We start from the raw sequence: 15006 nt of genomic DNA, 5'->3' as shown, positions 1-15006 counted from the left end.
TGGAGTCGGTCCAGAGGGTGGCTACTAAAATTGTCAATGATCTTCGTCATAAAGCATATCGGAACTGATCTCAATATGTATTTTTTTTGGAAGATATGATAGAGACATTTAAATACCTATGTGGCATAAATGCACTGGAAGCGAGTATCTTTCAATTGAAAGGAAGCTCTGGAGAACAAGGAGGCATAGGATGAAGGTGAAAGGGATAGATTCAGACGTAACCTGAGGAAATACTTCTTCACAAAAAGGGTGGTGAATTCGTGGAACGGCTTCCTGGTGGAAGCGGTAAAGATGAAAACAGTATCTGGATTCAAGAGAGCTTGGGACAAGTATGTAAGATCTCTAGAGGAGTGATAGAGAAAGAGTAGATGGCATGGCTGGGGCAGACTGGATAGGCCATATGGTCTTCATCTGTCTGCATTTTTTTTCTATGTAAATAAAGGCTTATTCTGTCATTGCCCTAAAGAGGATTGTTTTGATTGAACTGGAACCTCAAAATAGCAAACAGAAGCTGGTAGACAAAAAAAACCTGTTCACCAGGAAAGCTAAACTAAGCGAAAATGTTTTCCACTGCTACCGATAGGTGTATGCATATAAAGTGAAATGTCCATGGTCACACACTGTCAATGGGAGAGAAGAAACTTGCTCCTAGGATCTCTCGTTAGTCACTGTGAAATTCTAACCACTGAATCTTGTTGTATGACCTACTAACTGTGTGTTAACAAGTGCAGTTTGAAATGGGATTACCATATGCTTCCTTGCGTTCATTGAATGCATTAAAAATATTGTTTAACAAGAAGACTTCATTTTGTTGGAAGATCTGTATTTGAATTAATAATCTACCGCGTATGCATATATTACTACTACTACTACTTAACATTTCTAAAGCGCTACTAGAGTTACGCAGCGCTGTACAATTTAACATAGAAGGACAGTCCCTGCTCAAAGAGCTTACAATCTAAAGGACACGTGAGCAATCAGTCTGATAGGGGCAGTCAAATTGAGGCAGTCTGGATTTCCTGAAAGAGTTAGGTGCCGAACGCAGCATTGAAGAGGTGGGCTTTAAGCAGGGGCTTGGCGTAAGGGCTCGGGAAGGTTGTTCCAAGCATAGGGTGAGGCGAGGCAGAATGAGCGGAGCCTGGAGTTGGCGGTGGTGGAGAAGGGTAATGAGAGGAGGGATTTGTCTTGTGAAAGGAGGTTTCGGGCGGGAACGTAAGGGGAGATGAGGGGAGAAAGGTAGTGAGGGGCAGCAGACTGAGTGCATTTGTAGGTAAGAAGGAGAAGCTTGAACTGAATGCGGTGTCTGATTGGAAGCCAGTGAAGTGACCTGAGGAGAGGGGTGATATGAGTATATATTCCATTCGAATTCTGTAGTCACACGCAGGGGTCTTCTCTAAGGCTCAGATTTCCTTTCCCTTCTCCCTCAATTAGAAAACGAGCACATTAATATAATTTTGACAAACTCCTGAAGAAGTGGCATCTATAATTCATGCGTTCTCTATTTAAGCAATAAGGCACAGCGTGACAGGGCTTTGTTGTGAACGCAGTCAGGCCTGATGTGACACTGTAATGTTTACCGCCCAGGGAGTGAGGATAGCAAGCACAATACCTGCCTGATCTGTTAAGAGGAGGAGGGATGAGTCCCTTTCTAAAAATTGATTTCTGAAAGACTTGCGGGAATGTTTCTATTTCTATATATTTATATAAAGAGAGAGAGAGACCTTGTGATGCTCTACTCCCCCCCCCCCCCCCCCCCCACCCCCCTTTCCAGCCTCTTTGTTTAAGATGTGTAGCTCCAAAGAGCAGCATTACACTCGCTGTTTCACAGCTCGGAACTGTGGTAGCAAAGCCAGGTAGATATTTTCCAGTACCGTCCTTCAAGACAAAAGAGAACTTGGTATTGTGTAGGATGGCTCTTAGTCATGAATAACAAAAAATATATATATACTAGTAAAAAAGCCCCGTTTCTGATGCAAATGAAACGGGGGCTAGCAATGTTTTCTTCTGTGTGCATGTGGGAGTGTGTGTGTCCCTGCCCTCTGGCCTCTCTCCCCTCCCCCCTCTGAGTCCTTCACTGTTACAGAGCCAGCTTCACTGACTGTGTTACAGAGAGGGCGGGGCAGACACTCATAGGGAAACCGGATATCTCGCCCCCTTCACACTTCCGGCTGGAGGCTTCATAGAACGATGGTGTTGCCTTTTATGTAGAGAGATTTAAAACCCCAGCCTAATTGTCTAGGGATTTTTGAGAGGGTCAAGGCTGGAGTTTCCAGTAGTCACCTAGAGTGTTATGATTCTAGGGGTGGCAAAAAAAATCAGCAGAGACATATTTTAAATCCCCCCCCCCCCCCCTCAGCGGTTCAGTTCTCTGAACAGGTGGGGGTGGGGTAGATATACTAGTGCAGTTTCCTGTGTGTCACAAGGTCAGTCAGCAAGGAGATCCCATAACCTTACAGCCCATACCACAAACCTAGTCCCACATGGCTGAGAAAACGGATATGTTAAGTGACCTTCCTCCTGCTGGGCACAGAGGCCAAGCTGCAGTGGGGGTGGGGGGGGGGTGGGAAGCACTCTGGTAAGGCCTCTGGGGGAGGGAGGGAATTGTTTTTTTTTTTTTAATGCCATTCCTAAAATCTTCATGAGCTGCTGTGAGGTGGGTCGTGACAGGGACAGAAGAGGTTTACTTAGGGTGCCGAATATCCTTGTACTTGACCAGTGGTGGGAAGGAGCTTTCGTTTCTTTCATCTGTTCAATTTGCTTACTTTCTTGTGTGATTACAGTAGAACTGTTTGTCCTGTTTGTCTGTCCTAGTTAGATTGTAAGCTCTATCGAGCAGGGACTCTCTCGTCATGTTCAAGTGTACAGCGCTGCGTACGTCTAGTAGCACCATAGAAATGATAAGTAGTAGTAGACCCTGTAGTTAACGCTGTGATTAATACAGTAATTATTAATCATGATTTTTAAAATCATTTACCATGTTGCGGCGGCTTCTGTCTCCTTTTAACTTCTCTTCCACTTCCAATTCCTGTCCTAGGCACAATCTGGCATCTTTCCCCCCTCCACCTATGAGTTAACATCACACCCCCCCTCCTCCCCAGTCTACCTTAAAAGGGGGTCTTCTGTTGGTCCCTGGCAGAAGTAGCATTGTACAAATGCTGCTTGCGGCCTGGTCCAAAGCTTTCACTCTGACCTGTCCCACCTATGCAGAAACAGGCAGCAAGCAGCCTGTGTGCAAACCTGCCACTGCTGGGGACCAACAGAAGACCACCTTTAAGGTATACCAGTGGGGGGATGGGTTTGGGGGGTGCAGATGTAGGGGAAGAGAGTGAGTTGCAGAACTTGAGGGGCCACCAGTGGAAGCTATGTCCTAGGCAGTAACCTCCAGCATCCATGAGAAGAGCTTAAGTTTGTATTGCTGTTCATGGGGATGGAGGGGAGGGGTGGAGAGAGTAATAGAGAATGTACCTGGGGGAAGGAAGAGAAAGGGAGACATGTTGGATCTGGGTGTGGGAGAGAAACAGATTATCAGTCCTTGAGGAAAGGGGAGGGGGATGAGGTTTGATATATCTCCGTTTTGTTAGTTACAATCAAAGCGGTTTTTACATATTACATACAGGTACTTATTTTGTACCTGGGACAGTGGAGGGTTAAGTGACTCGCTCAGAGACACAAGGAGCTACAGTAGGAAATGATGAAAGAAAATACCTTTAATTGTGATTGAAAAGTTTAATCAAAGTTCAGCCCTAGTTTGCAGGATATCTTTCGTGAAAGATATAAACAGGATGGAGTCGGTCCAGAGGGCGGCTACGAAATTAGTAAGCGGTCTTGAATGCAAAAATTATAGGGACAGGCTTATGAACCTCAACGTGTATACGCTGGAAGAGAGGAGGGAGAGAGGAGACATGATAGAATCGTTTAAATATCTCAAGGGCATTTATGTACAGGAAGAGAGCCTTTTTCAAATGAAGGAGAGATCTGGAATGAGGGGGCATATGACAAGTTAAGAGGGAATAGGCTTAGGAGTAACCTAAGGAAGTACTATTTCACAGAAAGGGTGGTGGAGGCATGGAATGGCCTCCCGGTGGAGGTGGTGGAGTCAAGAATTTAAAAAGGCATGGGATAAGCATGTGGGATCGCTTAGGAACAGAAAGTATTAGGGGTTACAGAGGATGGGCAGACTGGATGGGTCATATGGCCTTTACCTGCCGTCATTTTTCTATGTTATGTTTCTATATAACAATATGATCTTCATGTGTTGGTTTTTAACACTCGCAGATTTTCATCCCAGATTTGGATGATAGGCTGAAAATAATTCCAGGCTGGATAGTCCGTATCTTTTATTTGTCTGTTGATGTAGTACATCAGATTTAAGACCAGAGAGAGATCCCTCCTTCAGACGACTACCTCGCAATCTCAAGAGTTCCTCCAACTCTCGTTAGTCCAGTAAAAGTATCGCAGTCTACAAAAGATTGTAGTTTTTCCTGGACTTATGGCAACATTCTAGTAGTTGTCTACTTAAACACGGTCATAAATCAGTTTTGTTGAAGTGCCAAAAGTGAACGTACTGCATTACTCTGTAGCACTGCTCATTTTTTGGAAGGATAAACGGTTGTCTGGAAAAATAAAAAAATGTCATTTTTGAACAGCCTTCTGACATCTGTCTTTCCGCAGACTTTTGCAGTGCTGTTATTATTGTCCATAATGAGTGTTTGTTGGGGTAGAGTAGATTTTAGGCTTTTCTTGTTTGTGATTATACAGATCAGCAGAGTGTTATCAAGCACATCTATCACGCAAAGAGAATAAAGTCTGTTTTCCAACCTTTGATTTATCGGCAAACCATTTCCTTACCTGAATGGTTCCCAAATCTGGTCCTGGAGGCACTCCAGCCAGTCAGGTTTTCAAGACATCCATAATAAATATTCATGAGAGATTTGCACGCAGTGGAGACAGTGCGTGCAAAACTCTCTCATGATTATTCACGGAGAGAGTGGTGGATGCTTGGAATGCCCTCCTGCGGGAGGTGGTGGAGATGAAAACGGTAACGGAATTCAAACATGCGTGGGATAAACATAAAGGAATCCTGTTCAGAAGGAAAGGATCCTCAGGAGCTTAACCGAGATTGGATAGCAGAGCCGGTAGTGGGAGGCGGGGCTGGAGGTTGTGAGGCGGGGATAGTGCGGGGCAGACTTATACGGTCTGTGCCAGAGCCAGTGGTGGGAGGCGGGACTGGAGGTTGGGAGGCAGAGATAGCGCTGGGCAGACTTGTACGGTCTGTGCCAGAGCCGGTGGTGGGAGGCGGGGATAGTGCTGGGCAGACTTATACGGTCTGTGCCAGAGCCGGTGGTTGGGAGGCGGGGCTACTGCTGGGCAGACTTATACAGTCTGTGCCCTGAAGAGCACAGGTACAAATCAAAGTAGGGTATACACAAAAGTAGCACACATGAGTTGTCTTTTTGGGCAGACTGGATGGACCGTGCAGGTCTTTTTCTGCAGTCATCTACTATGTTACTATGTTATTCATTGTGAATATCCTGAAACCTGACTGGCTGGGGTGCCTCCAGGATCAGGTTTGGGAACCACTGCCTTACCTTATCTCCGTGTAGATCGCATCCTGCTCCTCCTGACATATATGCATTCTCTTTATTCATCCCATAAAAGTTTTATTTATTAATCTCTTCAGCTAAAAAGATGACATTTGGGATGTCCCTGACCAGATAGATACAAAGAGCTAAGTATCTTATTCTGATAGTTAACTGATGGAGGAGGAGCCTAGTAGGTAGAGCAACGGCCTTTATTAATTTTTAAGCTGGGGCCACGATGGATTCTAATGAGCTGAAGAAGAGCTGCCAAATATCCCATGTGGGACCAGGACACTGCTGACCAGTGTCACTGACATCCGTCCCCACAAGCCCACCTTCAAACTTCATTGGGGGATATCCTCGAGGTAAGTATTTCCAAAATGCATTGTCCTTTATCTATTGAGATAAGTACATAAGTATTGCCATACTAGGACAGACCAAAGGTCCATCAAGCCCAGCATCCTGTTTCCAACAGTGGCCAATCCAGGTCACAACTACCTGACAAGATCCCACAAAAATACAAAACGTTTTATGCTGCTTATCCCAGAAATAAGCAGTGGCGTTTCCCCAAGTCTATTTTAATAATGGTCTATAGACTTTTCCTCTAGGAAGCCGTCCAAACCTATATGCCATGTCCTTCAAGCATGCGGCTCTGCCCCCCCCCCCCCCCCCTTACCATCCACTTCCCCTTTCTGTCCTGAGCCTGAGTAGAGAGGCAAAGTATCAGAAAAAGAAAAACAGAAAGACACTGGGGGCTATCCCAGAGGTCTCTGGGGGCTGCCATTGGCCCCTGGGCCTTACATTGAAGAACACCGAGGTAGAGCATCAGGCTGACAACCAAGGAAGCCCAGTTCAAATCCCACTGCTACTCCTTGAGATCCTGGACGAGTCACTTAACCATCCATTGCCTCAGGTACACACTTAGATAGTGGGGGCTGCCATTGGCCCCTGGGCCTTACATTGAAGGACATTGAGGTAGAGCGTCAGGCTGACAACCAAGGAAGCCCAGTTCAAATCCCACTGCTACTCCTTGAGATCCTGGACGAGTCACTTAACCCTCCATTGCCTCAGGTACACACTTAGATAGTGGGGGCTGCCATTGGCCCCTGGGCCTTACATTGAAGGACATTGAGGTAGAGCGTCAGGCTGACAACCAAGGAAGCCCAGTTCAAATCCCACTGCTACTCCTTGAGATCCTGGACGAGTCACTTAACCATCCATTGCCTCAGGTACACACTTAGATAGTGGGGGCTACCATTTGGGCCCTGGGCCTTACATTGAAGAACATCGAGGTAGAGCGTCAGGCTGACAACCAAGGAAGCCCAGTTCAAATCCCATTGCTACTCCTTGAGATCCTGGACGAGTCACTTAACCATCCATTGCCTCAGGTACACACTTAGATAGTGGGGGCTGCCATTGTCCCCTGGGCCTTACATTGAAGGACATTGAGGTAGAGCGTCAGGCTGACAACTAAGGAAGCCCAGTTCAAATCCCACTGCTACTCCTTGAGATCCTGGACGAGTCACTTAACCATCCATTGCCTCAGGTACACACTTAGATAGTGGGGGCTGCCATTGGCCCCTGGGCCTTACATTGAAGGACATCGAGGTAGAGCATCAGGCTGACAACCAAGGAAGCCCAGTTCAAATCCCACTGCTACTCCTTGAGATCCTGGACGAGTCACTTAACCATCCATTACCTCAGGTACACACTTAGATAGTGGGGGCTGCCATTGGCCCCTGGGCCTTACATTGAAGGACATTGAGGTAGAGCGTCAGGCTGACAACCAAGGAAGCCCAGTTCAAATCCCACTGCTACTCCTTGAGATCCTGGACGAGTCACTTAACCATCCATTGCCTCAGGTACACACTTAGATAGTGGGGGCTACCATTTGGGCCCTGGGCCTTACATTGAAGAACATCGAGGTAGAGCGTCAGGCTGACAACCAAGGAAGCCCAGTTCAAATCCCATTGCTACTCCTTGAGATCCTGGACGAGTCACTTAACCATCCATTGCCTCAGGTACACACTTAGATAGTGGGGGCTGCCATTGTCCCCTGGGCCTTACATTGAAGGACATTGAGGTAGAGCGTCAGGCTGACAACTAAGGAAGCCCAGTTCAAATCCCACTGCTACTCCTTGAGATCCTGGACGAGTCACTTAACCATCCATTGCCTCAGGTACACACTTAGATAGTGGGGGCTGCCATTGGCCCCTGGGCCTTACATTGAAGGACATCGAGGTAGAGCATCAGGCTGACAACCAAGGAAGCCCAGTTCAAATCCCACTGCTACTCCTTGAGATCCTGGACGAGTCACTTAACCATCCATTACCTCAGGTACACACTTAGATAGTGGGGGCTGCCATTGGCCCCTGGGCCTTACATTGAAGGACATTGAGGTAGAGCGTCAGGCTGACAACCAAGGAAGCCCAGTTCAAATCCCACTGCTACTCCTTGAGATCCTGGACGAGTCACTTAACCCTCCATTGCCTCAGGTACACATTTAGATTGTTAACCTTCCAGGGACAGGGATATACCTAGTGTACCTGACTGTAACTCACCTTAAGCTACTACTGAAAAAGATGTGACCTAAAACCAAATAAATAATATCTCTGTGTGTTCTATCTGTAAGACACCCGTGCACACACAGGATGAAAATGCCTTCCGCTCAGTCACCTGCTATTCTTTCCTTCTTCCTTTTCTTTCTGTAAATGAGCGCATGAAGTTTTTCTATTTAGGGCCGTGTTGAGCAGTGATGTGAATGCAAGGCCATTTTTGTAGCCTGTCAGATAGCACATCTCACCTCTGCAGGCCATAAATGCCACTGTTCTTCATTCCCATTATCTGCCTTCGTCAAGAATTGGTTCCCAGGTTTCCACATCCGAAAGCAGTTTTCCTGCTGTGTCACCACAGGACTAGCCCAGCCATGACCTTCAACAAACAGCGGAGTAGAATTAAAAATAGATCACTTCTTTAATGGCATTTTCAAACGGAACGGACAGGTGGACTATTTTTAAAGCATGCATTTATTTCTAAAAGTGCTTTCATTTTAATCTGTTGGGTTTTGAGCTCCAGTTACCAGCGTTAATATATTTTTGTTTCGAGTTGGAAAATCCAGTAGGCAAAAGCAAAGGAGTGAAACCTCTTTGCATGCACAAAGTAACTTTCCTCTTTAATCTGCGTCAGGAGCTTAACCCTTGCTCAGTTTTTTTCAGGTTTTGCTGTGTCTCACCTGCCTGTATTTATCAAGTGAGTGTTTGGTTGATTTTTAGGTCCTCCGTGATATTCTGAAGGAAGTTCAGAGTAATATGGTGCCCCGAAGTATGTTGAAGGAATGGGCGTTGCACACGTTCCCCAATGCAACAGATTACTGGACCTTTCGGAAGATGTTCACAATTCAGTTGGCATTAATTGGTTTTGCGGAATTTGTCTTTCACTTGAACAGACTAAACCCAGAGATGCTGCAAATTGCTCAGGTAAGTTTCCCAAGCTGAAAAAAAAAAAAAAAAGTAGCTTTATGAATTATGAACTCAAGTATGTGTGACCGATGCTGAGTTAACAAGCTTTACATAATTTCTCTTCCTGTACTTAATCTATGCAAATGATTTTTCTTCTGTTTTCCCACGGAGCTGTTTTGCTCCTTCAGGGTTTAACAAAAGAGAGGGAACGAAGTACAAACTAAAGTCCAAACCAAAAAAAAACAGCACCACCGGCCTTTAAAAATGGAACACAGTTCTTTAATGATTGAGCCTTGACAAAAAGACCCGGCACGGGCCGTGTTTCGGTGACTAGCACCTGCGGTCAGGGGTCACAGTGATGACGTGGAAAACCTGGGGAATAACTCGAATATATTCCTCTACAATATATTATTCCTTACCCCACGTCTCATATAGTACAAGGTACAAAGCAACAAGGCACTTTTCACTTTCTGTATCCAAACGGATGAAAAGCTTTGTAGCTTTTACTATATGAGACGTGGGGTAAGGAATAATATATTGTAGAGGAATATGTTCGAATTATTCCACAAGTTTTCCACGTCATCACTGTGACCCCTGACGCAGGTGCTAGTCACTGAAACACGGCCCGTGTCGGGTCTTTTTGTCAAGGCTCATTCATTAAAGAACTGTGTTCCATTTTTAAAGGCCCATGGTGCTGTATTTTTTGTTTGCTCCTTCAGGGTTGCCAGACTGTGTTGAGGTTGGAAACAGGATCCGCTTGTAAGGTGTGCAACGGGGCAGTGTCTGTGGTAGTAACCTTGATATGCTGCGTGTGCAGTGGCATTGGGCCTGTTGAAGGATTTACCTGTCAGTTTCTTTCCAAGTAGCCTTCTTTCCCTCTTACTGCAATTAAAGATTTTATATTGAATTCTCCCTCTGATGAAGATTGAAATAAAATTCCCAGCATGTACAGCCCTGGGGGTGGGGGCAGGAGCCATGTTTTCATTAAAAGCACGTAGCAGAAGAGAAAGGGTTCAAGAGTACACAAACAAGAACAGCAAAAGGAAAAGCACAAACGGGCCTCCAAGAATTGACTAATCGAGAGTCCTTTAATGAATAGACCCGACACAGGCCGCGTTTCGGTGTCTCTGTAGGCCTGTGTCAGGGGTCAATAATAATTGGAACTCTTGGGACGCCTACAAGAAAAAAAATATAAGTATGTATTCCTTAAAACATCAAGCACATGGTCCTTTTGGCCCCCAAATTTTGGAGCCACTTACCCCCCTCCCCAAGATCAGACCTTTCCCTTCCTAAGTTTAAAACCCTCCTCAAGACTCATGTTTTTGTTTCTGCAGAGCTTATTGAGTTGTATTGTCCTGTTTTATTTGTTAATGCCTTTCTGTCATACTTCTGTGTGTTTGACTTCTTTCCTATCGGCATAATATATTTCATCTCCACCGCTACCGTTCCCACCCCCCCGGAGTCGCCGCCATCCCTCCACCCGGCCCGGGCCCTCTCTCTCTCCGCTACTAAACTTACACATCCATTCGCCGGAACGCAGCACGCACATCAGCTGAGCTGCCGTCGGCCCTTCCTTCTCTGCCTGTGTCCCGCCCTCCTGTGACGTAACGTCAGCGAGGGCGGGACACAGGCAGGGAAGGAAGGCCGACGGCAGCTCAGCTGATGTGCGTGCTGCGTTCCGGCGAATGGATGTGTAAGTTTAGTAGCGGAGAGAGGGCCCGGGCCGGGTGTGTGTGTGTGTGGGGGGGGGGGTAATGGTAGCGGCGACCTCGGGTGGGGGGGGGGAGCGGTATCAACCTCGGCGGCGCAGTTTACCTCTCTGTCCCGCCCTCGTCATCACGTATTGACGCGGGGGCGGGACAGAGAGGGATGTCTCTACTGCGCATTTGCGAGTGAGTCGGTCACTCGCCGTTTATATGTTTGATAGGGCAAGAATAGGAACACAGAGATGGGAGATGCTCATCATGGTGGGAAGACAGTAGTGATACTGGATCAGATAGATAAGGATGCAGAGAGAAGATGGTGATAAAGAGAAAGGAAGTGCCAAATGGACAAGGAGACTGTGGCAAAACAATTTTCTATTTATTGATTGGAATGTGCGTCTGCCAGAACTGGTTTTAAACAGTGCTGGAGCCCACAAGAAAAAAAACTCACTCATTGGCCTTCAGTCTCCAGAATAGCAGTGGCAAATCTCCAGCTTTGAGATGGGCCTCCCTTGGTGTCTCTGAACTCCTTTACCTTTGCTGGCAGGGATACCGAGCCCCGCCAGCCGAATAAATGGACTGCCGCTGCTCCCCGCTGTTTGTTTCTGTCTCTGAGCAGCATGCCAAGACTTCTTGCTCTCAAGTATGCGTGAAAATCCCTGGCATGCTGCTCAGAGCCAGAAACAAGCAGCGGGAGTGGCAGTAGTCCATTTATTTGGCTAATGGGGCTCGCAAAGGTATGCCTAGCATGCCCGCATAGGGGGGGGAGGGAGGAGAGAGAGTAATGTGTGTCCCGTCCCCCCCCCCCCCCCCCCCAAATTGCAGGGCTGGCTATGCCCGGAGAGAGAGCCTGTTAAAAATTTCCTGCACACCACTGTCCCCAATGGTTGTAAATCTGCCTCTTGCATATTTATTTCGGCTACCCTGAAAACCTGACTGGCAAGATGTGCCTCCAGGAGAGGGTTGGGAAACACTGTTCAACTATCCAGCACTAGTTATAGTTGAGCTGGAAGAAAAAAAAAAAAGATAGATAAATAAAATGGAGAAAACAGAACCATTAGACCAAATAAAGGCATTTATCTGTAATAGTGAAAACCAGTCTATTTTGATTCTGATAATGTCACGATAAAGAACCCAAGAATGAAGCAGCTGCTAAAACGCTGAGCTTGGACTGAGGCTTTCCGTAATGAGTGGCATTTTAGAGGTGATAATTGGTCTGAGATTGTCACTTAATCTGGTTGGTTCAAACCAGATGTTAATCAATCTGAAAGGTGGGAATTAGAGAGACATTTTGCCATTAACCAGAAGGCATCTGTGCATTCACCTATGAAATCTTCTTTAGTCTGGTTCAACGGATTCTGTTGACAGATGCCTTTTGTACATACACAGGAGATGTAGAACTGACCAATGGGAAGTCTGATGGAGATTAACTAGAAAAAGCGTACAGATTGCTCATGTAGTTTATAAATTCTGTACATTTGGGTTTGCTTTATCTTGCAACTGCTTTCCGATGGCATTTTGATATCTGTTGTATAAGCAGCTACGTGGACATTCGTGTTGGTGGGTTGTGAAATAGCATATGAACTTTGCAGAGCTACAGGAACTCAGTTGGAGTTGTACCTTTATCTGCTGCAGGAAAAATAAAAAGGGTACACTAAAATACCAACCAAAGAAACAGAGCTGTGTGTAAAAACTTTGATAGTGGATGATCTCAGAAGACCTGACGTGTTTCACCAACAGGCTGTATCAGGTGTTATCACGGATACATGTGTCAAACTGAGTTCGATTCCCGGCACAGGCAGTTCCTTGTGACTCTGGGCAAGTCACAACCCTCCATTGCCTGCCGCATTGAGCCTGCCATGAGTGGAAAAGCGCAGGGTACAAATGTAACAAAAATAAAATAGATACTATTGGAGATTCTACATGGAATGTTGCTGCTATTGGAGATGCTACATGGAATGTTGCTATTCCACTAGCAACATTCCATGTAGAAGCCTGCACGGCCACATTGGTGATCTGCAAGGGCCGACTTCTACATGGAATGTTGCTAGTGGAATAGCAACATTCCATGTAGAATCTCAAATAGTAGCAACAGTGGAGGAGTGGCCTAGTGGTTAGGGTGGTGGACTTTGGTCCTGAGGAACTGAGTTCGATTCCCACTTAAGGCACAGGCAGCTCCTTGTGACTCTGGGCAAGTCACTTAACCCTCCATTGTCCCCATGTAAGCCGCATTGAGCCTGCCATGAGTGGGAAAGCGCAGGGTACAAATGTAACAAAACTAAAATAGATACTATTGGAGATTCTACATGGAATGTTGCTATTCCATTAGCAACATTCCATGTAGAAGGCTGCGCAGGCTTCTGTTTCTGTGACTCAGAAGCAGAAGCCTGCGCAGCCACATTGGTGATCTGCAAGGGCCAACTTCTACATGGAATGTTGCTACTATTGGAGATTCTACATGGAATGTTGCTATTCCACTAGCAACATTCCATGTAGAAGGCTGTGCTGGCTTCTGTTTCTGTGAGTCTGACGTCCTGCACGTACGTGCAGGACATCAGACTCACAGAAGCAGAAGCCTGCACGGCCACATTGGTGATCTGCAAGGGCCGACTTCTACATGGAATGTTGCTAGTGGAATAGCAACATTCCATGTAGAATCTCAAATAGTAGCAACAGTGGAGGAGTGGCCTAGTGGTTAGGGTGGTGGACTTTGGAACTGAGGAACTGAGTTCGATTCCCACTTCAGGCACAGGCAAGTCACTTAACCCTCCATTGCCTGCCGCATTGAGCCTGCCATGAGTGGGAAAGCGCAGGGTACAAATGTAACAAAAATAAAATAAATACTACTGGAGATTCTACATGGAATGTTGCTACTATTGGAGATTCTACATGGAATGTTGCTATTCCACTAGCAACATTCCATGTAGAAGCCTGCGCAGACTTCTGTTTCTGTGAGTCTGACGTCCTCACAGAAGCAGAAGCCTGTGCAGCCACATTGGTGATCTGCAAGGGCCGACTTCTAGTGGAATAGCAACATTCCATGTAGAATCTCAAATAGTAGCAACAGTGGAGGAGTGGCCTAGTGGTTAGGGTGGTGGACTTTGGTCCTGAGGAACTGAGTTCGATTCCCACTTCAGGCACAGGCAAGTCACTTAACCCTCCATTGCCTGCCGCATTGAGCCTGCCATGAGTGGGAAAGCGCGGGGTACAAATGTAACAAAAAAAAAACCAGACATTTTTCTACTGGATAATTATCTTCTGCTACCACAGCGGTTTGAGAATATCTATCTCAGAGCAAGTACTTTGTTCAGGACATGTGGTTTTTGTTTTCTATTATTGGAAGAATAACACAGTAGAGAATGTCCATTTGACATAAGTATTCCAAACAAAGAAATTCTTCTTAAGTTCAGGTTCATTCTAAGATGCCCATTTATCCCATGTAAAAATTCTAGAATTGTTCTAGTGGTAATTTAGCTTCCACCTTTAATTTGCAGGTCTGAAATCATAAACCAAAGATAATGTCTGTTGATAGCGATCATTTTGCCTAAAGGTGTTATAAAGACCCTTCTTGTCTTAAATTTCAGGACACGGGTAAGCTCAACGTGGCCTACTTTCGATTTGATATCAATGATGCCACTGGTGACCTGGATGCTAACCGTCCCGTCCCGTTTCGTCTAACACCAAACATCTCCGAATTCCTCACCACCATCGGAGTGTCTGGTCCATTGACTGCGTCCATGATTGCTGTGGCTCGCTGCTTTGCACAGCCAAATTTTAAGGTAAGGAGACGGGAGTGGTAATTAGTAGATAAAGGCTCCATTAATTTAACTTTCCTAAAGACCATCTGGCTGATATTCAGCACTACTTAACCAACTAGGAATGGCTTCTGGCCAGTTAAATAGCACTTAACTGGCTATCTGCGAATATTCAGCAGAGGATTGCCGGCTATCCCCTGCTGAATATTCGCAGTCATGGCTAACCGGCTATATCGCAAATATTCAGCAGTTCGCCAGCTATGTTAAACGGCCATCTTGGATCACACATATAGCAGGCCTGTATACCACAGCGGGTAAAAAGACCCCAGACACACATGGCCATGCGATAAGAGAACTCTTACCACATGGCCATGCGGCGGGGTGGCGATAAGGGTTCCCACTCTAACCTGGTGGTAACCGGGCAGCGCGTGGTGATGCCCGATTACCACCGGGTTAAAGCCATTTCTGGGGGTTTTGCGCATCAGAGGCACCAGTAATTGGCGCATTAAGG

The 15006-nt window shown here is 46.2% G+C and overlaps 1 protein-coding gene across 1 annotated transcript in view; it reads left to right on the top strand.

Moving 5' to 3' along the window:
- The window catches only part of TRRAP (transformation/transcription domain associated protein), a 342568-nt gene that overhangs the window by 321085 nt on the left and 6477 nt on the right, over nucleotides 1-15006 (top strand). Inside the window, exons 68-69 of the mRNA XM_030212524.1 lie at nucleotides 8852-9055; nucleotides 14325-14519. Coding sequence (XP_030068384.1) covers nucleotides 8852-9055; nucleotides 14325-14519 — 399 coding nt within the window. The remainder of the gene's footprint in view (nucleotides 1-8851; nucleotides 9056-14324; nucleotides 14520-15006) is intronic.

Source organism: Microcaecilia unicolor, chromosome 8, assembly GCF_901765095.1.
Source record: "Microcaecilia unicolor chromosome 8, aMicUni1.1, whole genome shotgun sequence".
Lineage (NCBI taxonomy): Eukaryota > Metazoa > Chordata > Amphibia > Gymnophiona > Siphonopidae > Microcaecilia > Microcaecilia unicolor.
This window is presented reverse-complemented; position numbering and strand designations above follow the sequence as displayed.